Below are 25,312 nucleotides of genomic sequence, written 5' to 3'. Positions count from 1 at the left end.
TAGAGGTCCAAGATCTATTTAAGACATTATTTGATCTTTAAGGATTGTCGTAAAAAAATCTAAATGAATCTTGTGACAAGTGCAAGGCTGTTTTTGTGACACAAATGCGACCCCAGTAAGGGAAAAAGCGATAGGCAATGAATGAATGAATGTTTATCAATAATTTACAGTTTGACTTTTATGACCCTTTCTTGTTGCTTTTTTGTCAAAGTTAGTTTCCTCTTCTAGGTGGCACCGGGAGGATTAATGGACCCTTAACTTCGGCTCTTCTCCCAAACAACAGGTACTGTTCCTCAGCCCGGATAGCATGTAGTATTAGCCTCTCAAGTGGCACAAATTATGACAAGTCACTCTGCATATTGATCAACATTGGCGCAAAGACGGATTTATTTCCTGATACTCGAAGTCGTCTGAACCACGAGTGAGTTCATTAAAGCGGCCCGCAGTGTCAGTCCATAAATCACAGTCTCTCCCAGGGTCTCGCTCTCTGTCTGCCACGCTAACGTGATAGTGTTTGACTTCTCGGAGCGCTACTTAGCGGCGACATGGCACTAATTATCTGGTTCTCGGGGCGGCTCATCTTCATCTTTAGCAGTTTGCGGTGGATGCCGACAGACACCAAAGTCTCTTCTTCACGAGAAGACACGTGTTTTGACGCCAATGCACCGCTAAACTCCTTTTCACTGATTTTCACGCTAGATGGAGCATGAAGCCGACGCAATAGTGTCAAACTAAAAGTGAAAGAGCGACTTGTGATGAGATTGAGATCTTGGACGGATGTCACACGATCCACCTTTCACTGCTTCAGAAGCAATTATGACCAAAGAAAAACACTAAATTAAAACAGCCTCATATCAACTATGAGTTGGGATTATTTTCAGAGTAATCTGTTCCTTTTTAGAATTATAGACAAAAATGTTTGTTCATTTTAATGAAGCGACTCGAACTCAGTTGTCTTCGTCTTGATCTTCCTTGAAAAAGACACTTAAAAGATCGAAATAACTTCAAGGTGCTCGTCTGTAACGTCCATCTTGTATTGAAGCCTCGACATTAGAATTGTCCTGAAGAAAACGTAAATATGTCTAAGCTTAAAATATTGACTTGTTTAATTCGAACAATAACTTTTGTCGATGCTTCAATATGAGATGGACATTAAAAAAGAGCACTGTGGAGGTATTTTGATGTTTTTTTAGTGCGTCATTGGTCCGGATGTATATGAAGCTAGCATAGCAGCTAGCCCAGCTTCTACTACTTTTTAACGCAGATTGCAACCGGTCGTTGGAACACAGGTTTGTTTCATCGTGTTGTTATTTTTGTTTTGTTTTTTGTGGCAAAATTAGTTTTTTCTCGAGATATTTGAAAAGTAGCAACATATCTTCTGTTTGGCCACATAGCATCAAATACGTAACTAAAATGGCGGCCGTTGCGGGTGGGAAGTCTAGACACGGATGTGTATAAAGTGCCGCCATCTTGGTACAGTGTCATTAGAGGCAGCTGCAGGGAAGGAGGCACTTTTCAATCAGAAAATACAATTATTCGCTGAATTCTGGACCGTTTTTTACCTAATTTTGTCAGCAGACGAGCAACTGTCAGAAGATCCCGGACCTCTGTGCCGCTCATGGATGATCTAATGAGCGGATTATATACAAACTAGATCTCGTGCGATCACTTTTCACAGGTAAAATGTAATTAAGGGATAACATAGTATAGGCAGGTTGTTATTAAATTATTGATTATTATTAATGTTTGGCTCTTTTGTAATAAATTGTTTTTGTAAATCTATTACTGAGGTAGTATCAACAATCTACTGTCATTTGTAAGCTGCACTTCTTATTATGTTGCAGTGATAATAATCGTAATTTTATCCCACTTTTCTCAATAGAATATTTCATTTTAAAACATTATGTTATATTGTGACATTATCCTTAGCATACCTTTCATATTTGTTTCATCTATTACTTCAAATGTTTTTTTTAGATATAGTAAAATATTCATTCTAATAATGTCTGTAAATCTGGTCTAAGGTTTGAAAAACAAACCGCGTGAAAATACCTTGACAAATGAGTGATTTATGATCACTTATATATATTATAGTGTAAACACATCATTCCTCTATAGACATAAGGCACTGTAGGAGCGAGTGGGACTGTACCAAGATGGCCGCCCTGTAAAAACACCGCTCTAGTGGGCGGCAGCAGTCGATGTGGTGTCTAAGTATATATGTCTACGGTTAGTGCACTAGATGTTCGCACAGACAGAGGTGTTTGGATGTTTTTAAGAGTCTCATTTTGGACAAAGATGAACCAGAGTCACTACATTAAAATAATGATACATTTTTTTGTCTACAAAAAGGAACAGATTACTCTGATAATAATGCCAACTCTTAGTAGACATGAGCTGTGTCCTGAGGATCAGCAGTGGTGACCAACATCATCTCCTGTGGACGGACAAATCATGTAACCTGATGATAAAGAGACAACTGAGAGTCAAACATTTATGCTTTTAAAAATAAATTGATGTTTACACATTTTTAACTGTTTATTTATTTTTTTGTATCCTATATCCTATTTGTTTTTGTGAGAGTGATTTCATATTTTTTATATTTATTTAATACATTTTTATATTTTCGAAAATCTTTTTTTCCACCTCTTTGTTTTTCTTTTTTCTGACAGAGGTATTTTCTCTTTGTGACCGTTCATCATTCCTTTGTGTTGCTTAAGTTGTTTTGAGTTTTATTGTCGTAAATTCATGAACACAAGTTTGCTTTTTCCTAACAGTGTACTTTAGGATTTAAAGTGTTTCCTCTTGCATTGTTTTTTGGGGCGTCTCTTTCGTGCTGACAGCTACAACATGTAGCACCGTCTCTAAACACAACATTCACACGTTCATGGAGAAGTAAAAGTCATCTCTCCTTCCAACACGAGTCTCTCGCTCACGATTCTTAACGAAGCTCCGCAGATACGTTTGTTGTCCGAACCATGATTTCGTTGTTGTGTGAAGTGACGCGAGGATTCGTCTCCACCGTGAGCAGGTGATTGTGACTTCCTGAATTAGCAGTTTTTTTTTTCCCAATCGCGGCGCCGCTATCTGATGTGCCGTCGCACAATAGCTGGTGTAGTACTAGTGTGCGGGACAAAAATAATCAGTGAATTAACAAAACCTCGTCAATTAGCCAGAAAAAAAACACCGTCATTGTTCTGCGTCCCGCTCTCGCCGTAATGAGCTTCACCTGTTCTTGTCTTTGCCGCCTCAGCACTTTGTTACTAATGGAGTTTGTTTCCATCCGTTCTTCCACCGCTCAGGTTAACACTTCAGGATCACATCTTTCCTCTCAATTCACCCGATTTCTTTCTTTTCTTTCTGACTGAATATTGTTTGATCATCTGTGACCATCGCATTTAACCCTTACATCAGACTTAACTTAACATTCTTTTTATGAAACTTTAGAATTTCTGCAATCCCACATTTGTTATTCAAATAATTAAGTTCATATAATTTTAATTTACAGTTATTTTGATAACATACACAGGCAATACAAGTTTCTGATTATTGAATTGAGACAATAACTCCACCTCTTCCCAGGACAAGAGCGTCTCCATCCCTTCTTGTCGTCTCCACCTCTTCCATGTGTGATGTTTCCACCGCTAACCTTCAGAACACAGACACAGGACCGCATCCATCCTACAGCCCGAGCCGCAAGTCGAGGGTTCAACGCTCCTGACAGGAGTCAAGAAGTGAAAAAGCGGGCTCTGTGGTTTTTTCCGCCGACTCATCATTCAGCGTTCCGTGCCTGAAAAGAGTAAATCAACACACTAGGCCTAAACCTGCTTTATCTTTTTGACCATTCGAGTTAATCTAAAGGAGATTCTTTGTATGTTAAAAACTAAGTCAATAAGTTTAGAAACATGTTTCTCATTAACATTTAATAGAACAAGGCAGACTCGACCGTCGCGCCGCCGGCGCCGCACGAATCAGCTGTTAATTGAATTTATAATGAAATTAAATGTTTTTGTATGAATTATAAAAGAAGAGGTTAATCATGAATAAATAAATGCACAAGTCTTTTAAATTGATAACAGCAGGGCTCGTTCAATCACCGTGGCAGAGGTTGGCGGTCAAATGAGCGGGAAAGGTCACATGACCAACGAAGATTGTTACATTTTTAGTGTTATCAATGTTATTGATGTTACTTTTGTTATCATTGTTTACAATGTTATTATTTCATTATTAAGTGTAATCAATGTTATCGATGTTACTTTTGTTATCATTGTTTTCAATGTTATTATTTCATTATTTAGTGTTATTAATGTTATCGATGTTACTTTGTTATCATTGTTTACAATGTTATTATTTCATTATTTAGTGTAATCAATGTTATCGATGTTACTTTTGTTATCATTGTTTTCAATGTTATTATTTCATTATTAAATGTAATCAATGTTATTGATGTTACTTTGTTATCATTGTTTTCAATGTTATTATTTCATTATTTAGTGTTATTAATGTTATCGATGTTACTTTGTTATCATTGTTAACAATGTTATTATTTCATTATTAAGTGTAATCAATGTTATTGATGTTACTTTGTTATCATTGTTTTCAATGTTATTATTTCATTATTTAGTGTTATTAATGTTATCGATGTTACTTTGTTATCATTGTTAACAATGTTATTATTTCATTATTTAGTGTTATTAATGTTATCGATGTTACTTTGTTATCATTGTTAACAATGTTATTATTTCATTATTAAGTGTAATCAATGTTATTGATGTTACTTTGTTATCATTGTTTTCAATGTTATTATTTCATTATTTAGTGTTATTAATGTTATCGATGTTACTTTGTTATCATTGTTTACAATGTTATTATTTCATTATTAAGTGTAATCAATGTTATTGATGTTACTTTGTTATCATTGTTTTCAATGTTATTATTTCATTATTAAATGTAATCAATGTTATTGATGTTACTTTGTTATCATTGTTTTCAATGTTATTATTTCATTATTTAGTGTTATTAATGTTATCGATGTTACTTTGTTATCATTGTTTACAATGTTATTATTTCATTATTAAGTGTAATCAATGTTATCGATGTTACTTTTGTTATCATTGTTTTCAATGTTATTATTTCATTATTAAATGTAATCAATGTTATTGATGTTACTTTGTTATCATTGTTTTCAATGTTATTATTTCATTATTTAGTGTTATCAATGTTATCGATGTTACTTTGTTATCATTGTTATCAATGTTATTATTTCATTATTTATTGTTATCAATGTTATCGATGTTACTTTGTTATCATTGTTTACAATGATATTATTTCATTATTTAGTGTTATTAATGTTATCGATGTTACTTTGTTATCATTGTTATCAATGTTATTATTTCATTATTTAGTGTTATCAATGTTATCGATGTTACTTTGTTATCATTGTTTACAATGATATTATTTCAAATACATTTTTACTTTCTATGATTGAACTCATTGTTCCTGATGTTTTGTTTCCAACCTCTATTCTATTTTATTATTTCAATTTCTTAACGACCATATTTTTTTCATCGCGACCTTGTTACCGGTTGATTGAGAGTCGTCGTGTCATGTCTGAGATCGTACGGAGAATATTTCGTGGCTCGTGCTCGACGCCGTCCATCGGTGTCCGCCGATGATGGACGGCTCATCCGTCCGGGGTGTGGCCGGGACACACTGCGACCCGGTGCTTGAAACTGTCGGGAGAAAAAACATGTCTAGCTTGTACACGAACCAAAACACTCATGTATTTTAAATAAAGTCATAAATGCTCAAATTATAAATGTTGTTCTTCCCTGATGACGAAATTTTGTTTTAATGTTTTGTCTGAGTTATTGAAATACAAGCAGGTTGACAGCGTATTTCTCTTTTCACAGGTAGTCGTGACAGTGCCAAGTATCCTGTTCGTCTTCAGCTGCATTTGCCTGGCACACACACACACACACACACACGATAATAGGTGTGTGTGTGTGTGTGTGTGAACGACAGCAGATATAAGAGGATTACATGGATCATGAATGTGGCTCATCTCCGTCTCTGATTTATCACTTTTTATTCATTTTATTTTGCCGACTTGTTCACAACAACAGTTTTCTGCTACCGTGTGACACAATGGCTCACACTGCTGCGCACAAAGACTCACACTGCTGCACACAAAGATTTAATTTCAGTTAAGGTTGTGTATGTGCGTAGGTGTGTAGGTATGTGTGTGCATATGTATGTGTGTCTGTGCATATTTGTGTGTAGTTGTGTGTATACTTACGTGTGTGTGTGCATATGTGTTTGTGTATATGTATGAGTGTGTGTGTCTGTGCATATTTGTGTGTAGGTGTGTTTATAGTTGTGTGTGTGTGTGCGTGAATATGTGTGTGTGTATATTTACGAGTGTGTGTGTCTGTGCATATTTTTGTGTAGGGGTGTTTATATTGTGTGTGTGTGTGTGTGTGTCTGTGCATATTTGTTTGTAGGTGTGATTATAGTTGTGTGTGTGTGTGTCTGTTGTTGTGTGCCTCGCTGCGGTGTCAGCAAACATTACTTTTATGATGCAAATAAGTTACTCTGTAGTTTGCTAAAACTGTAGTTTGTTTTATTTTTTTGTGCGGAAGAATATCTTTAGAGCGTTAGTTGCTGTAGCAATACAAGTTGTTCCTGAGCCAGACTGGGCCAGACCTCAAGAGTTGGTCTTGTCTCTACTACGGACAAGTTGGTTCATGGATCCTGTTAGTAACTCTATTGCTGCCCTACATGCCTCCTGTATAAGTAATAAGTAACTTAGTAACTTACTCTAGTTCAGGGGTCCCCAACATTTTATAAACACAAGCTACTCCAAGTGCACCTGCACCATGTGATTCTAGTTACCAATGAAGCAACATTAAAAGGAAACACAATATTAACATTATAACATTATACTTTAATATGGTTATGGTCTGAGAGTAATTGTTTTGATCAGGTCTGAGGGGCTACTCTGTAAGTCCAAATGATGATCTGCTCTGAAGGTATTTAAGCAAGAGGACTGTATCTTTAACTTTTACCTTCCCATTCATTCCTTTTCTACCACTATCCCAGATGCAAACAGTCTAAATTATTTTTATTATTTTCAAATAAAATAATTGATACTTACTTTATCATTGTTATTGATGTTACTATTGTTATCATTGTTTACAATGTTATTATTTCATTATTTTGTGTTATCAATGTTACTTTTGTTATCATTGTTTACAAGGTTATTATTTCATTATTTAGTGTTTTCAATGTTATCGATGTTACTTTGTTATTATTGTTTACAATGTTATTATTTAATTATTTTGAGTTATCAATGTTATCGATGTTACTATTGTTATCATTGTTATCATAGTTTACAATGTTATTATTTCATTATTTTGTGTTTTCAATGTTATGGATGTTACTTTTTTATTATTGTTAATAATGTTATTGTATCATTATTTGGTGTTATCAATGTTATTGATGTTATTTTGTTATCATTGTTTACAATGTTATTATTTCATTATTTTGTGTTTTCAATGTTATCAATGTTACTATTGTTATCATTGTTTACATGTTATTATTTCATTATTTATTGTTATCAATGTTATCGATGTTACTATTGTTATCATTGTTTACAATGTTATTATTTCATTATTTTGTGTTATCAATGTTACTATTGTTATCATTGTTAATAATGTTATTATTTTATTAATTAGTATTATCAATGTAATTGATGTTACTTTGTTATCATTGTTTACAATGTTATTATTTCATTATTTTGTATTATCAATGTTATCGATGTTACTATTGTTTTCATTGTTATCATTGTTTACAATGTTATTATTTCATTATTTTGTGTTTTCAATGTTATCGATGTTACTTTGTTATTATTGTTTACAATGTTATTATTTCATTATTTAGTGTTATCAATATTATCAGTGTTACTTTGTTATTATTGTTAATAATGTTATTATATCATTATTTGGTGTTATCAATGTTATTGATGTTATTTTGTTATCATTGTTTACAATGTTATTATTTCATTATTTTGTGTTATCAATATTATCGGTGTAACTTTGTTATTATTGTTAATAATTTTATTATTTAATTATTTTGTGTTTTCAATGTTATCGATGTTACTTTGTTATTATTGTTTACAATGTTATTATTTCATTATTTAGTGTTATCAATATTATCGATGTTACTTTGTTATTAGTGTTTACAATGTTATTATTTCATTATTTAGTGTTATCAATATTATCGATGTTACTTTGTTATTAGTGTTTACAATGTTATTATTTCATTATTTAGTTTTATCAATATTATCGATGTTACTTTGTTATTAGTGTTTACAATGTTATTATTTCATTATTAGTGTTATCAATGTTATTGATGTTACTTTGTTATCATTGTTTACAATGTTATTATTTCATTATTTTGTGTTATCAATGTTACTATTGTTATCATTGTTTACAATGTTATTATTTCATTATTTTGTGTTTTCAATGTTATCGATGTTACTTTGTTATTATTGTTTACAATGTTATTATTTCATTATTTAGTGTTATCAATATTATCGATGTTACTTTGTTATTAGTGTTTACAATGTTATTATTTCATTATTTAGTGTTATCAATGTTATTTTGTTATCATTGTTTACAATGTTATTATTTCATTATTTTGTGTTTTCAATATTATCAATGTTACTATAGTTATCATTGTTTACAAGTTATTATTTCATTATTTATTGTTATCAATGTTATCGATGTTACTATTGTTATCATTGTTTACAATGTTATTATTTCATTATTTGGTGTTATCAATATTATCGGTGTTACTTTGTTATTATTGTTAATAATTTTATTATTTAATTATTTTGTGTTTTCAATGTTATCGATGTTACTTTGTTATTATTGTTTACAATGTTATTATTTCATTATTTAGTGTTATCAATATTATCGATGTTACTTTGTTATTAGTGTTTACAATGTTATTATTTCATTATTTAGTGTTATCAATATTATCGATGTTACTTTGTTATTAGCGTTTACAATGTTATTATTTCATTATTTTGTGTTATCAATGTTATTGATGTTATTTTGTTATCATTGTTTACAATGTTATTATTTCATTATTTTGTGTTATCAATGTTACTATTGTTATCATTGTTTACAATGTTATTATTTCATTATTTTGTGTTTTCAATGTTATCGATGTTACTTTGTTATTATTGTTTACAATGTTATTATTTCATTATTTAGTGTTATCAATATTATCGATGTTACTTTGTTATTAGTGTTTACAATGTTATTATTTCATTATTTAGTGTTATCAATATTATCGATGTTACTTTGTTATTAGTGTTTACAATGTTATTATTTCATTATTTAGTGTTATCAATGTTATTTTGTTATCATTGTTTACAATGTTATTATTTCATTATTTTGTGTTTTCAATATTATCAATGTTACTATAGTTATCATTGTTTACATGTTATTATTTCATTATTTATTGTTATCAATGTTATCGATGTTACTTTGTTATCATTGTTTACAATGTTATTATTTCATTATTTTGTGTTTTCAATGTTATCAATGTTACAATAGTTATCATTGTTTACATGTTATTATTTCATTATTTATTGTTATCAATGTTATCGATGTTACTATTGTTATCATTGTTTACAATGTTATTATTTCATTATTTTGTGTTATCAATGTTACTATTGTTATCATTGTTTACAATGAGTGTAATTATTGTTTATTGTTTTCATTATTGCTATAAAATGTTATTATTACTGTATATGTTTTGTTTTTTAAGAATGCTGTTCATGTTATCAGTGTTTTAATAATTTTTTTCAGCTATAAAGGTAATTATTTATGTGAAAGTTTTGTTGTTGTTGTTGAGGTCATGAATGTTATTATTTTTATGGATATTAAGTCAGTTAGTACTAGTATTGTATAATGTTATTGTTAATATTATAGCTAGTATTATTAATATTATAACTATTATCAATGTTATTACTATAATTAACATGGTTTATTCAAATTATTATTTTGCTATTGTATTTAGTGTTATAAATAATGTTATTATTGTTATGACTATTATGTCATTATTGTGTATAATGTTAGTATTGTTATTGATATTAATAATGTCATGCTTTTAATGTTTCGGTGTTATTATTTCTATTTAGGATATATATCAGGGTGAATTGGGGGTTATTATGTTTTCAGTGTTAGTATTACATTTTAGTTTATGAATGTATTTGTATTTTATAATGTGTGAATTTATATTCATGTTTTACTGTTTTTATTGCTATGAACGTTATTATTGTTTATTATTTTTTTAGAGGTTGACATTGTTATCTAGGGTTAATACTGATGTTATTTAGCTAGTTGCTCAAATGACTTACAGTACATGTCAGTCGACAGGTCGGTTTAGCGCAGACGTCGGACGGTTCGACCACTTGTGGTCGTTCTAAGCCATTCGCCGCTGCGACGGCGGCGGGCGGCGTCGGCCCGAACTTGTCCAAGGTCACTCTGATTTAAGGCGATGCATTTTTTAGCAATGTGTCATCGTTCCCTCTCTGGCCGCGGCCGCTCGTCCGTCTCTGTCACAGACGTTCCTCACCTCCGGTGGAGGAAACAACGCGGAGGTTGTTTCAGGTATTAATCAGCCTCAACGGCATCGTCCTCCCATGATTCTCTGCTCGCCGCCTTCGCCGCCACTTCTTTCTCCGGCTACTTACAGGACTTGTACTTACGGAGAGTATTCTGTCTGAGTCTGAGTATTGTGACGTCATCGCCTTCAATGACAAAAACATGACTTTATGTTTTATTCATCAGGTGCATCACTCTCGTCTTCCTCTGTCACCAAGTATCCATTTATTTCCTCTGTAAAGCACAAGCTTGCTGCTTATGAGTGTTTATATCCAATTAAAGTATTTAGTCTTAGTGCCATCATGGCTTCCTGCAGGTTATGCTTCAAATAAACATGGCCGCAGTCCTTCATTAGTATTAAATGGCTCTTTATCTCTCCATCTTCTTTCTAAAAGCGATCTACAAATGACTCCAAATCTTAGCTGATATGGTCCCAGCTTCCTCCTTTACTCATCAAGTCAATCTTGAAGTCACAAGACGGTGTTCGACCCATTTACGACGACCGAACACGTTTTCTTATCCTTCTTCCTCATATGGTACTATTAGTAATACTACTATCGATCATGATGCTTTTTTTACACCTTTTGTCTGGTTCCGTTTTGAACCTCTCAAATCAAGTCAGACCCTCCGGTCATCACCAGAACTCAGGTAACATTTCTGGCTCGAAACAAGGGAGTATTTTCACCATTCTTGACGCTAACTCCTGCCATTGGATCTCAGATTGAGACGCTCTCAAGACAAGATGGATGGTAAAAACAACAACTGGCGTGTGTAATTGTTTTGTTCTCAGACAAACGGAGTGTGTCTGTGATCGACATCAGCGCGGCGCCCGCAGGAGCTGAACTTTACATATTACTGCGGATTACTAAATCACGGCCGCACACATATTTACGCTTTTTAATAAGGCGGTAAAGCCTCGGAGGAAATGTCTTATAGTGACGACGGCGTGCAGCTGCCGACTCTCTGCAAACGACCCATATTTTAGTAAATAATATCTTCTGGGCTGCACATAAAACAGATGGAGTGTGCATGCACAGGTTAGAAATGTCCTGTAAGAAACATCCGGCTGCGGCTCTACCTCTCCGCCAGCCGAAGCGATGTCAATAAGTTATTTTCAAATTGAACTTCCTCTACTTCTTCTTCCACATTCATCCCGACATGTCATCCATCTATCTGGGCCGGCGGGCTGCACTCGTTATGGGCCGCTGCTGTATTTCAGCATGTTGAAGTGCATGGAGAATTCCCATGAAGGGTAAGGGATTACGGATTTCGGCCCTCTAAGCTGCCTGGATGCCCAGTGAGGATGTCTGTGAGCGTAGTAATCTTCAAACACCACGCAGAGTGATGAGTGGGCACCAAGGAGTTCTACTCAGGATCTAAATGTGTCACAGCAACTTTAGGAGTGAGGGGGGGGGGAGTTGGGGGAGATAAGGATGGGGTGGTAGCGGGCGAGAAAAACACCGCTCGGTGCAGAAACGCGGGATCGACTGCTGGAACCTTCGGGCCAGAGAGACTTTTGATCCTGTGACCTGCTTCTGTGGCGAGCGCTGTAAATATAAATGTCATGGTTCCTCATCGCCACACACTACCAGCAGATGGAAACTAAAGTCAATTGAGCAATTTTCGGGGTCAGGTCGGACACCCCCGAGGAGCGAGCAGCCATCATAACCAGGGCATGTTTGCTTTAGCGCTCGACCCAGAAAACACACACTTGCTGGCCGAGACTGACGGAGAAAAGCCGTCAGAGATAAAAAGGAAAGAGTTGGGCTGGAACCAAGTTTGTCTGGAGTGAACGAGGTGAACGTCGCTTTGCTTCTCGCTGCTGTGAGACGGAACAGAACAAAGAAGAGACTTCGTTAAAGGAACATCAATGCTAACAATGCTAAAAAATGATTTTAACATTCATTTTGAAATCGTTTATCAGTTTTTTTTAAGCATTTTGAATACTTAATTTCACATCTGCATTTTTAATCTTGAGTTTTCTCTGGGTATTTAGTGATGTAACGCTACTTTGTACTAAAATTGACTATAATTTAGAACTGCTGGAAAATAATTAAGATTTGGATTTGTTTTTTTAATTATTTTAAATATTTTTAGGTTAGATATCTTTAAAAATCTATGTCTAGATGTTCCTTGTCTGTCATTTTCTTAAACGTTGTCCTTTCTTTTGTAGGCATTGTTTAATTCTTTAGTATAACATCTTCATTTTAACCCTTTTTTTTTACAGACACACTCCTACATACTTTTAAGAGTTCTATAATCGTTTTTTATCTTCTTTAATTTTCGGGTCTGTTTAACAGTTTTTTCTATGACAATTTCTTTTTAGATTATCTTTTACATGTTTTTCAATGTCAGCAGTCATACAATTATTTTTGTTTTTCACTTGTTCACAAGAAGCAAGAAGAGGAATTCAAAGATCATAGATTAAGTTTACAGAGATTTGTCAATGGTATCAACAGTAATCATTTTTGCATTCATTCAAAAATATACAGTTTTTGGTATATAAGTAAGTAAGTAAGTAAGTAAGTTAGTCATTTTATTTGTATAGCGCTTTTCCAGACCAGGGTCACAAAGCTCTTAAACAATCAAAACAATATTCAATAAAGTATATATTTTAAAGATCAAGATAAAACTGATAACACAATAGGAGTTCCAGAAAATCAAGGAAAAGCCTGAACAAATAAAAACGTCTTAAGATGTTTCTTCTTCTTTCTTGAAGGAGTCAGTAGATCCATCAAACGCAAATAGAGAGGAAGATCGTTCCAAAGCTTAAGAGCAACAGCCTGGAAGGATTTCTCTCCTCTGGTCCTGAACCGTGTGCGTGGAACCATTAGTAGATTCTGATCCACAGACCTCAGAGCCCGAGCTGGGAAGTGCAGCCCTGGGGTAACATGTGGCCCTCCAACCTTATCTATGTGGCCCGCGTGAGGTCAAAATAATACTATAAATCTGACCCTTTTGAATGTTTCCCATGTCTATCTAACAGTTCTATTACTAGTACAGCGCTACATGAAACTTGTTAAAGATCTGAATGTTTTTTAATTCTTTTTTTGATTTTTTTTTTTTCTCTGTTCTTTTTATTGGTAATTGTTTCAATTTTCGGAAAATACAGAGCTTCTCTATCGAATAGATATAGAATAGATATAGAATAGATATAGAATAGGGTATAGATACATAAAAAAATTGTAGAATCTTTTTAGAATCATTAAATAAAAAAATAATAAATTGAAACTATACGATCAGAATAAAACTAAAGCTTATCCAAAAATGTCCCTTTTATTACTTTTTTTGTTTTTGTTTGTTCTTTCTTTTTGCTTGACGGCCCCATATGACAGTCACAGTATATAATGTGGCCCCTGAGGAAATCTACTGCCCATCCCTGGTTTAGAACCGTGAGTTTGGTTCGACTGATGTTCTTCTGATGATCATCCGACCTAAAAAAAGAGAATGTAAATGTATTTAAGGGACAGATTTAATCTCCAATAAAGGAGTCAAGAGAAAAGGTCGGACCAGATCAATGCTGATCAATATCGTTGGGTTTTGTCAGGACAGAATTAAACCTCCAGGAAGATCACTTAACTGCGTTTCCTGTCTCATTTAAGTGAATTTCAAATTCTGATAGCATCATGCACCTGCAGATAAGCCGTGTGAGTGCAGGAGCTCGTTCAGATGGACTGAAGGACACAGATGTTCCACAGATGCAGCTATCTGCTGATGTCAGAGGTTCAAGCGTGGAAGACCAACCGCAGAAGTTCCCTCGCAGATACCAGGCCGTCGTTGCAGAGACGTCTGACAAACTAAATATAACATAAAAGCAGAATTATTGTGCAAGGAGTGACCTCCGGGGGCTGAGACGATCAAACGGTTCAACGTTCCCTAATCAAATTACCTCGACTTCCCAAACATAATCCCTAATCTGCTGCTGGAATGTGAGCTGATGGGGGAATATTCTGCAGTGGCTCTCTGCAGCACAAATACCAACTACAAACAGGTACATCAATTTCAGCATGACAAGCGTTTCCCTCCAGGTGACAACCAAATGTACATGCTATTAGATCAGCTGCTCTCTCCTCAGATGAAGCAAATTGAAGCCAACAGATGAAAGTTTAGACTCCACACGCCTTACTGGTGCTCTACTGCCATCGTTTGGTGGAGAGAACAAGTGACAACTGTTCTGACAGAAACATCCCAGCTCGAGACGAGCCGTGTGTGTGTGGGGGGGGGGGGGGGGGTGTGCAACCAGAATGTTTGTTAAATACGGGTACTCGAATTTCCTCCCAGAGAGAGAAACAGATTTCAGTTGAAAAATGTTCCTTCATTATTTTTTTTTTAATCCTATTGTACATGCATGCTTACATTTTATTTTAAGACCTTAATGAATAATAATGTTCAGGCATGACATTTTTAATTTGATCCTTGAATTGTAATTGTGAAATCATCTTTTAATGGTGGTTGTTAATTATTGTTATTGCTGTTGTCATTACTGATATTATTTTTATTTTTTTATCATTATTTTTATCAATAATGTTATTGTAATTATTATTATTATTGCTGTTGTTGTTACTGTTTACATTACTGTTGTTGTATTATTGTAATCGTTATTATTTAATAATAACTCTTATTGTTATAATCATTGTTCATATGGTTGTCATTACTGTTGTTGTTATAAAGGTAATCGTTATTATTTAAAAATTGCTATTATTTTAATAATTATTGTTCATATGGTTGTCATTACTGTTGTTGTTATTATTGTAATCGGTATTATTTAATAATTACTGTTGTTATCAATATTGTTTATAATGCTGTATTACTGTTGTTGTTGTTATTATTGTAATCATTATTATTTAATAATTACTGTTGTTGTTGTTATCATTATTGTTCATATGGTTGTCATTACTGTTGTTGTTATTAATGTAATCGTTATTATTTAATAATTACTGTTATTATAATCGTTATTGTTCATATGGTTGTCATTACTGTTGTTGTTATTAATGTAATCGTTATTATTTAATAATTACTGTTATTTTGATCATTATTGTTCATATGGTTGTCATTACTGTTATTGTTATTATTGTAATCGTTATTATTTAATCATTACTGTTGTTATTATTATTGTTCATACTGTTGTCATTACTGTTGTTTTTATTAATGTAATCGTTATTATTTAATAATTACTGTTGTTATTATCATTATTGTTCATACGGTTGTCATTACAGTTGTTGTTATTATTGTAATCGTTATTATTTAATAATTACTGTTGTTGTTTTCATTATTGTATATACCGTTGACATTACTGTTGTTGTTATTATTGTAATCGTTATTATTCAATAATTACTGTTATTGTTATCATTATTGTTCATACCGTTGACATTACTGTTGTTGCTATTATTGTAATTGTTATTATTTAATTATTACTGTTGTTGTTATTATTGTAAATCATTATTATTTAATAATTATTGTAATTGTTGTCATTATTTTTAATACTGTTGACATTACTGTTGTTGTTATTATTGTAATCGTTATTATTCAATAATTACTGTTATTGTTATCATTATTGTTCATACCGTTGACATTACTGTTGTTGCTATTATTGTAATTGTTATTATTTAATTATTACTGTTGTTGTTATTATTGTAAATCATTATTATTTAATAATTATTGTAATTGTTGTCATTATTGTTAATACTGTTGACATTACTGTTGTTGTTATTATTGTAATCGTTATTATTTAATAATTACTGTTGTTGTTATCATTATTGTTTATACCGTTGTCATTACTGTTGTTGTTATTATTTTAGTCGTTATTATTTTATAATTACTGTTATTTTAATCATTATTGTTCATATGGTTGTCATTACTGTTGTTGTTATTATTTTAGTTGTTATTATTTAATAATTACTGTTATTTTAATCGTTATTGTTCATATGGTTGTCACTACTGTTGTTGTTATTATTGTAATCATTATTATTTAATCATTACTGTTGTTATTATTATTGTTCATACTGTTGTCATTACTGTTGTTTTTATTAATTAGTCGTTATTATTTAATAGTTACTGTTATTATCATTATTGTTCATACGTTTGTCATTACTGTTGTTCTTATTATTGTAATCGTTATTATTCAATAATTACTGTTATTGTTATCATTATTGTTCATACCGTTGACATTATTGTTGTTGCTATTATTGTAATTGTTATTTTTTAATTATTACTGTTGTTGTTATTATTGTAAATCATTATTATTTAATAATTATTGTAATTGTTATCAGTATTGTTAATACTGTTGAAATTACTGTTCTTGTAATATTGTAATTGTTATTATTTAATAATTACTGTTGTTGTTATCATTATTGTTTATACCGTTGTCATTACTGTTGTTGTTATGATTTTAGTCGTTATTATTTTATAATTACTGTTGTTGTTATCATTATTGTTAATACCGTTGTCATTAATGTTGTTGTTATAATGGTAATTGTTATTATTTTGTAATTACTTTTGTTCTTATCATTGTTGTTAATATTGTTGTCATTACTCTTGTTGTTATCATTGATGTTAATACCGTTGTCATTACTGTTCTTGATATTGTTAATTATTCTCATTGTCATTGTCTGTTGTTGTCATTATTAGCATTATTGTTATTGTAACTGTTATCATCATTAGGGTTGTTATTTTTATTATTGTTGTCATTTATGTCCTTGTTATCTTTAATGTTGTAACTATTATTTTGTACTCAATACCGTTTTTGTTATCATAATTTCTGCATAATTGTTATTATTATCATTGTTAATTTCATTATTGATAAAATTGTAGTTTTATCATTATTGTTGTAATTGTTAAATAGTCTTGTCTTTACAGTTTTCTGCTACGTCACAGTGTAATTAATATTATTGTTATTTTACCATTATTGTTACTTTACCATTATTGTTATGGTTGCACAAGTTTATGCTTGTGGTGTTCAAATAAAAATACGTCAGTCCACTGACTGGAGAAGATGTATCTCTTAAAAAACATCTTACCTTCTGTCTGAGCGCTATAGCACTGTGAGAATAGAAAACTCCCTAAAAGAGAAAATAACACGATGAATGGAACAGAAGTGAATTTTCCGCCGCAGTTGTTAATGTGCAGTAAATGGAGAGTAAACCTCAAGAACACTGAAGCTCAGAAGCTTTTGTTCTGCGGTACAAACACTAGTCCATCAACTGTTTACATCAAGCAAACACTCAACTCTCCGCCAATCAGCGAGCTGCGTGACCTATGACGTCAGTCGCGTGCAGACCTGCACCGAGCGCGCAGCTGGATGTTGCTGCAGCATCACGGAGGCCATCCAACCGTCCCGCACCGAAACCCCGGTTCTGTCTTCATGTGGGCAACACACGGAGGTACGATGACAGCTGTCACTCAAGCCGATGATCGAGTGGGCGTGTTGTTTTTGTCGCGTAATAACGGACGGAGATGAGGCGCAGCTTCCGCTCACGGTCGTGATTCATCACTGCTCGTCTCCTGCTGACGTCACATACACGGTTGAATAATGACATTTATTACGGTTTCCTACCTCAAGTTGAACTCGTCGTGTGTGTATAGTGTTTGGTGTTAGCAGCACCGTTCCTAAAATCCAGCACACACTGTGGCAATTTCCGGTTGGTCCAAAATTGTGTTGCATTCACGTAATAGTTGTTGTCGTCATTTCATGTACACACTAACTAAACATGTACTCACTAAACAACATGTTTGACCTCAGTCTATGGTTATGGTTTTGAAGGTTTAGCAGTATGTATGGAGTTTACAAAACACTTTAATAATCGGAATATATTTTTTAAATATTCTTTGAGTTCTGGAGATGTTTGATAAATATATAAATGTATTGAGATTATATTGAACACAGGGGGAAAATATATATATATATAATAGTTCACTCAAATTACAGTAGTTATTGTCATTTTTATCTGATGTGTACAAACCGATGCTGCTTTGATTCAAACTATAGCAACAGAAATGGAAAGATCCATTCAAATGGGCAGAATTTTCACAGTTCTCCTCGTGTCTCTGTGGTGACAGAAATGAACATGTGACATTTGTTATATCCCAAGTGTCTGACTTAATGGTCATTAAAAAACAAATGTCACAGCTAGCATCCCTGCAGAGGAAGTAAAGCTCCTAACCTTTACCATGTTGAAGGTACAGGTTAGATCACATGTTCAAGACAGTCATCTCTCAGCACATGTGTAGCCATGAGCGCAGGAGTACATAAACTACTGTTAGTTCAGATACTGCAGGACAACAGAAGCTTGAAACGTTAAAGCTAAAAATAAGCGCTATCTTACATAGTATCGTCCACCAACAGCCCCTGGACTAGCAGCTAGTTCAACTAGCATCTTAGCTAGCTACTGTGTTTAATGTGCTACTAAAATGGTAGCCAAGGCAGTATTCAGCTGGGGTGTGTCAGTGTGTTTGTGCGAGTGTGTGCTTGACAGTTTGAGTGCATTCAACATCACAAACAGAAGTTAGCTTGACAATAAGCAGCGTAAAACAGAGCTAGCATCCCAACAGGAAGTGAAGTGGCTCCTCACCTTTACAATGTTGAAAGCACAGGTTGGATCACATGTTCGCGACTCATGTGCATGTCTAGCTGCAGAACTAACTTTTTGTTTTGAACCTGGAATTTTTGATACAAGCGTGACAAGGTATGAACCAATAAGCAAAGCAACATGAACGCCTTAAAAGACAGTCATGTCTCAGCAGAAATCAAACATTTACAAAGTACATGTGTAGCCATGAGCGCAGAAGTAAGTTGCAGGATACAACCCCTGGACTAGCAGCTAGCTCAACTATCATGTTAGCTATACCATGAGCTACTAAACCAGGGGTTTTCAGTTGATCTAGTTAAGTTCTGGGTGTCTGCGTGTTTTTAAAATAACACAAAAGAGTATTTCCACAGTGTTGCCAGTGAAGATGTTAGGATAGCGGTGAGGAAATGTCCAAATGTTAACAGATTATAACACTAGCTAGTCGTGTAACTAGCAAAAGGAAAAGGTAAATCATAACAAATAAAAAATGTCATTCCCTCTCCTGCTATATCAACACAATCAAAAATGCAAAGATGCAAAGCAGAGTGATGATGAGCGCTGGAGCAGGTGTCGGCCTGAACGATGAGATGTTCATCTGATGAGTGACAGCACATCAATCAAAGTTCTCAAACGCAGCTTCACGACTCTCATGGCTGCTCTGCTGCAGAGTTGATGAAGTAAAACTGCTGACAAGTCGGCATCGACTCCTGTAATGTCACGACACATGTCACGCTAAGGGCGACCTTTACCCTGAGAAACTAGGTTTTTTTCTCATTGTGACAGAGCTGTGAAAGTTATTGATGTAGCTTCGAATGAGCGCCCCCTTCTGACCACTCACACTAATTCAAGTTACCTTTTGTGCGATGACAGGTGGTCTGAGAACATGGAAGGAGAACCTCAGTGAGTATTTTTCATTTCTTCGCATCAACACGTGGAGTTTAACCCTTTAATCCCACCTGAAGCTTGAAGATCTCGAAGAGAACACGCTCAGCAAACTCTTTGGACTTTCACTCAGGACGCTCAGCAGAACTCTTAGAAGTTGTCAAAAGACTTGAATTGAAAACACATCAATATTCTCCTTCATTATGTATCGATTACATTTTTTATATGCAGTATATTTAGTCTCAAATAATAGGGGGGTGTATTAGCAATAGGTGTTGCAGAATTTACAGATCACATGACTCTTGACAAAGTCGTATCTGCTTTCATTTGTTTTGAAACCAAAATATGTCCAAACATCAGCTTTAAAAGCTGCTAGAGTCGACTGTATCCTCTCGTCCACAGCCATCGCTGGAATCACACAGGATTCAATCGTTCTTTGATTTGCTCAGGGTGTAATGACTGCCATCCAGCGGCCAAAGGTTTAATTGCAACCTGAAAATCAACCCTGAATAGTTGCATGTTAATTTTAATTTAAAAAATCATAGTATTTTATTTAACAGACATAATTTATTGGAACATAAAAATTGAAATAGCAAATACAACTTTGTTAATATATTGTTGGATGCTGAAACAGTATCATGGAGAACAAAATAGAAATTGCGATTTTAAATGTATACATTTATTTCACACCCCAGATGAACAATAATTACATGATTTTAGTTTTAGTTTTTGCACATTAGCACATTTTATTGATTTTATCATTATTTAACTTTTTCTGGAACAAAACAACACAATATTGTTTATAGGTTAATGTTTGCATCTAAACTGACGACTCCAGCATCGTAAGTGCTGTCTTGTTGATGCTCAGGTGGTCACATGACCTGCTAAAGTGTCTGTGGTCGTGGTTGCAGCAGATACTCCAGAGACGATCTGGACCGCTTCCTCCAGAGTCAGGACTCATCGGTGGTGAACAAGTTCCAGCAGCGTTACTGGAAGACCAAGCAGAAGCTGATCACGGTGACGGGGAAGAAGCAAGATGAGCACGTGGTGGCGTCCGACGCCGACCTGGACATCAAACTGGAGGTGAGTTAAGGTGACGATTCCAACAAACCTGACGCTCAAGTGTTGCTTTTTACCACAGGTCTTTCACTCCGTCCAGAGGAGCTGCATGGAGCTGCTGAAGGTGATCGAGCAGTACCAGCGCAGGATCAGCTGTGAGTGTACTCACACTTGTTTGGGAGTTTGCACACTACCGTGTTCTCTCTTTACGCAGGCCTCTCTCAGGAGGAGAGCGAGCTCGGACGCTTCCTGCGAGCTCAGGGCTCTCAGGACAAGACCGGGGCCGGAAAGATCCTGCAGGCCACCGGCAAGGCCCTGTGCTTCTCCTCGCAGCAGAGGTTTGTTTGTGTCGGATACTGGCCGTAAGTCTACTCCACACTCACGTGGGTTCCTCTCCTCAGACTGGCTCTACGGGCGCCGCTGTGTCGTCTCTACCAGGAGGTGGAGACGTTCCGCTACCGAGCGATCTCAGACACGTGGCTGACTGTCAACCGCATGGAGCAGAGTCGCACCGAGTACCGCGGAGCTCTACTGTGGATGAAGGACGTCTCTCAGGAACTGGACCCCGACACTCACAAGCAAATGGAAAAGTTCAGGAAGGTCAGGAGAGGACACACACACACACACACACACACACACACACACACACACACACACACACAGCTGTGTCACCAAGTGTGTCCTTGCAGGTGCAGACTCAGGTTCGCTACACTAAGAGCGGCTTCGACAAACTGAAGAACGACGTCTGTCAGAAGGTCGACATGCTGGGAGCCAGTCGCTGCAACCTGCTGTCTCATGTGCTCACGAGCTACCAGGTGAAGCACACACACACACCTGTTCACGAGCTACCAGGTGACACACACACACCTGTTCACGAGCTACCAGGTGAAACACACACACACACACACCTGCTCATGAGCTACCAGGTGAAACACACACACACACACACACACCTGCTCATGAGCTACCAGGTGAAACACACACACACCTGTTCACGAGCTACCAGGTGAAACACACACACACACACACACCTGCTCACGAGCTACCAGGTGAAACACACACACACCTGTTCACGAGCTACCAGGTGAAACACACACACACTTGTTTACAAGCTACCAGGTGAAACACACACACCTTTTCATGATCTACGAGGTGAAACACACACACACTTGTTTACAAGCTACCAGGTGAAACACACACACCTTTTCATGATCTACCAGGTGAAACACACACACACTTGTTTACAAGCTACCAGGTGAAACACACACACCTTTTCATGATCTACCAGGTGAAACACACACACCTTTTCACAAGCTACCAGGTGAAACACACACACACCTGTTCACGAGCTACCAGGTGAAACACACACACACCTGTTCACGAGCTACCAGGTGAAACACACACACACCTGTTCACGAGCTACCAGGTGAAACACACACACACTTGTTTACAAGCTACCAGGTGAAACACACACACCTTTTCATGAGCTACCAGGTGAAACACACACACACACACACACCTGCTCACAAGCTACCAGGTGAAACACACACACACCTGTTCACGAGCTACCAGGTGAAACACACACACACCTGTTCACGAGCTACCAGGTGAAACACACACACACTTGTTTACAAGCTACCAGGTGAAACACACACACCTTTTCATGAGCTACCAGGTGAAACACACACACACACACACACCTGCTCACAAGCTACCAGGTGAAACACACACACACCTGTTCACGAGCTACCAGGTGAAACACACACACACTTGTTTACAAGCTACCAGGTGAAACACACACACCTTTTCACGAGCTACCATGTGAAACACACACACACACACACCTTTTCACGAGCTACCAGGTGAAACACACACACACACCTGTTCAGAAGCTACCAGGTGAAACACACACACACTTGTTCACGAGCTACCAGGTGAAACACACACACACACACACACACACACACACACACACACACACACACACACACCTTTTCACGAGCTACCAGGTGAAACACACACACACTTGTTTACAAGCTACCATGTGAAACACACACACACACACCTGTTCACAAGCTACCAGGTGAAACACACACACACACACACCTTTTCACGAGCTACCAGGTGAAACACACACACACACACACCTTTTCACGAGCTACCAGGTGAAACACACACACACACACACCTTTTCACGAGCTACCAGGTGAAACACACACACACACCTGTTCAGAAGCTACCAGGTGAAACACACACACACTTGTTCACGAGCTACCAGGTGAAACACACACACACACACACACCTTTTCACGAGCTACCAGGTGAAACACACACACACTTGTTTACAAGCTACCAGGTGAAACACACACACACACACACCTTTTCACGAGCTACCAGGTGAAACACACACACACACACACCTTTTCACGAGCTACCAGGTGAAACACACACACACACACACCTTTTCACGAGCTACCAGGTGAAACACACACACACACCTGTTCAGAAGCTACCAGGTGAAACACACACACACTTGTTCACGAGCTACCAGGTGAAACACACACACACACACACCTTTTCACGAGCTACCAGGTGAAACACACACACACTTGTTTACAAGCTACCATGTGAAACACACACACACACACACCTGTTCACAAGCTACCAGGTGAAACACAAACACACCTTTTCAAAAGCTACCATGTGAAACACACACACACACCTGTTCACAAGCTACCAGGTGAAACACACACACACCTGTTCACGAGCTACTAGGTGACACACACACACACACACACACACACACACACACACACACCGGGTTAATATCGCACCCCACACCTGTTAATATACACAGATAAGCTCACTAGCCACCAGGTTGAACACACACGTACACTAACTATCAGGTTATACACTCTGTGTTCCAGACTACTCTGCTGCACTCGTGGGAGAAAACCTCCCACACCATGGCGGCCATCTTGGAGAGCTTCAAGGTTCCCCAGTATCACTTCTCCACCATCAAGGTCACATGACTTCAGGCTCGGTTGTCATGTGACCTCTCACTCACTGGGCTCTTGAACTCTCAGACTCTGCAGGATGAAGACAAACACGGCAGGAAGAAGAAGTCCAAGAAGAAGCAACATTGTGACCCGGGAAAGACGTCTGACCCGGCGTGAGTAGAACCAAATCCCAGAACCAGATCAGACCGGTCTGGTCTGACTCTCCTCTGTCCACAGACTCGTGGCGCTCGAAGACAACAACTCTGGCGGGAGAGGAGGTGAGACGGTCATCACACTATTTTTCCCTCACACACACACGTTCACACACACCGGGTCTTGGGTCTCAGACAACGGGGCTCCTGCAGGTCTGCAGGGTGACGGGGGCTCGGACCAGGAGGACCTGCTGAGGGACATTCTGGGAAGTTTCTGTCTGGACGACGACTCCTCCTCCTCTCAGTGGACTCAACAAGAAGACCCACACAACAACTTCTTCATGCCCGCTCACCTGCTGGACCAGAGTCTGGCTCAGCTGGAGGTTCCTCAGCCAGGTGAGAGCATCACCATATTACACAACATCTACCTCACGATCCAAGCACACACAGAAGCTTAGGAACACAACAGAGAAGTACACACCATCACAAGGTTTTTGAAACACAATTATCAGTGAACTCTTGACATCTCTGGTCCAGTCGGCTCCAGTCTGGTTCCGGATCCGATCGCTACAGCAAAAGAGTCTTCGTCTGGAACGGACCGGGTCACAGGTTTGTAGGTTTGTGTGTAGTTGGAGAACCACATGTGTTCTGAGCGACTCTGCTGTTCCCACAGAAGCTTCCAAAGATCTCTCCGCCTGGTTTAACCTGTTTGCAGACCTGGATCCTCTCGCCAACCCTGACGCGCTGGGAAGGACCCACTCTGAGCTCCACAATGCGTGAGGACGTAGTTCTGTCCGGTCCGAGTGTCTGGTGTCGCTTGTTCTGTTCTTTTATTTAGGCATGCTAGTCGGATTGAAACGTCGTCACATGACCCGAGTCGCCAGGTGATGGTGTGTTCAGGTGCAGCTCGGAATATTGTCAAAAGCTCCAGATGAGAAACGGAATAAAGTGACCAAATCACAACTTCAAAGTGTGTC

The 25,312-nt window shown here is 36.4% G+C and overlaps 1 protein-coding gene across 1 annotated transcript; it reads left to right on the top strand.

Annotated features, from left to right (window-relative positions):
* The first annotated feature begins 17,967 nt into the window (after window positions 1–17,967).
* Window positions 17,968–25,292, top strand: ica1 (islet cell autoantigen 1). Its single transcript, XM_087812616.1, has 13 exons — window positions 17,968–18,058; window positions 20,114–20,143; window positions 21,037–21,208; window positions 21,267–21,339; window positions 21,399–21,522; window positions 21,586–21,784; window positions 21,874–21,999; window positions 24,112–24,207; window positions 24,271–24,356; window positions 24,421–24,461; window positions 24,531–24,731; window positions 24,873–24,944; window positions 25,009–25,292. Exons 2-13 carry the CDS (start codon window positions 20,127–20,129, stop codon window positions 25,113–25,115), a joined length of 1,314 nt encoding a protein of 437 aa, XP_087668742.1. The 5' UTR covers window positions 17,968–18,058; window positions 20,114–20,126; the 3' UTR covers window positions 25,116–25,292.
* Window positions 25,293–25,312: the final 20 nt, after the last annotated feature.

This window comes from Callionymus lyra, chromosome 17 (assembly GCF_982586985.1).
Source record: "Callionymus lyra chromosome 17, fCalLyr1.hap1.1, whole genome shotgun sequence".
NCBI lineage: Eukaryota > Metazoa > Chordata > Actinopteri > Syngnathiformes > Callionymidae > Callionymus > Callionymus lyra.
The sequence above is the reverse complement of the archived record's forward strand: the minus strand, read 5'-3'. Positions and strand labels throughout refer to the sequence as shown.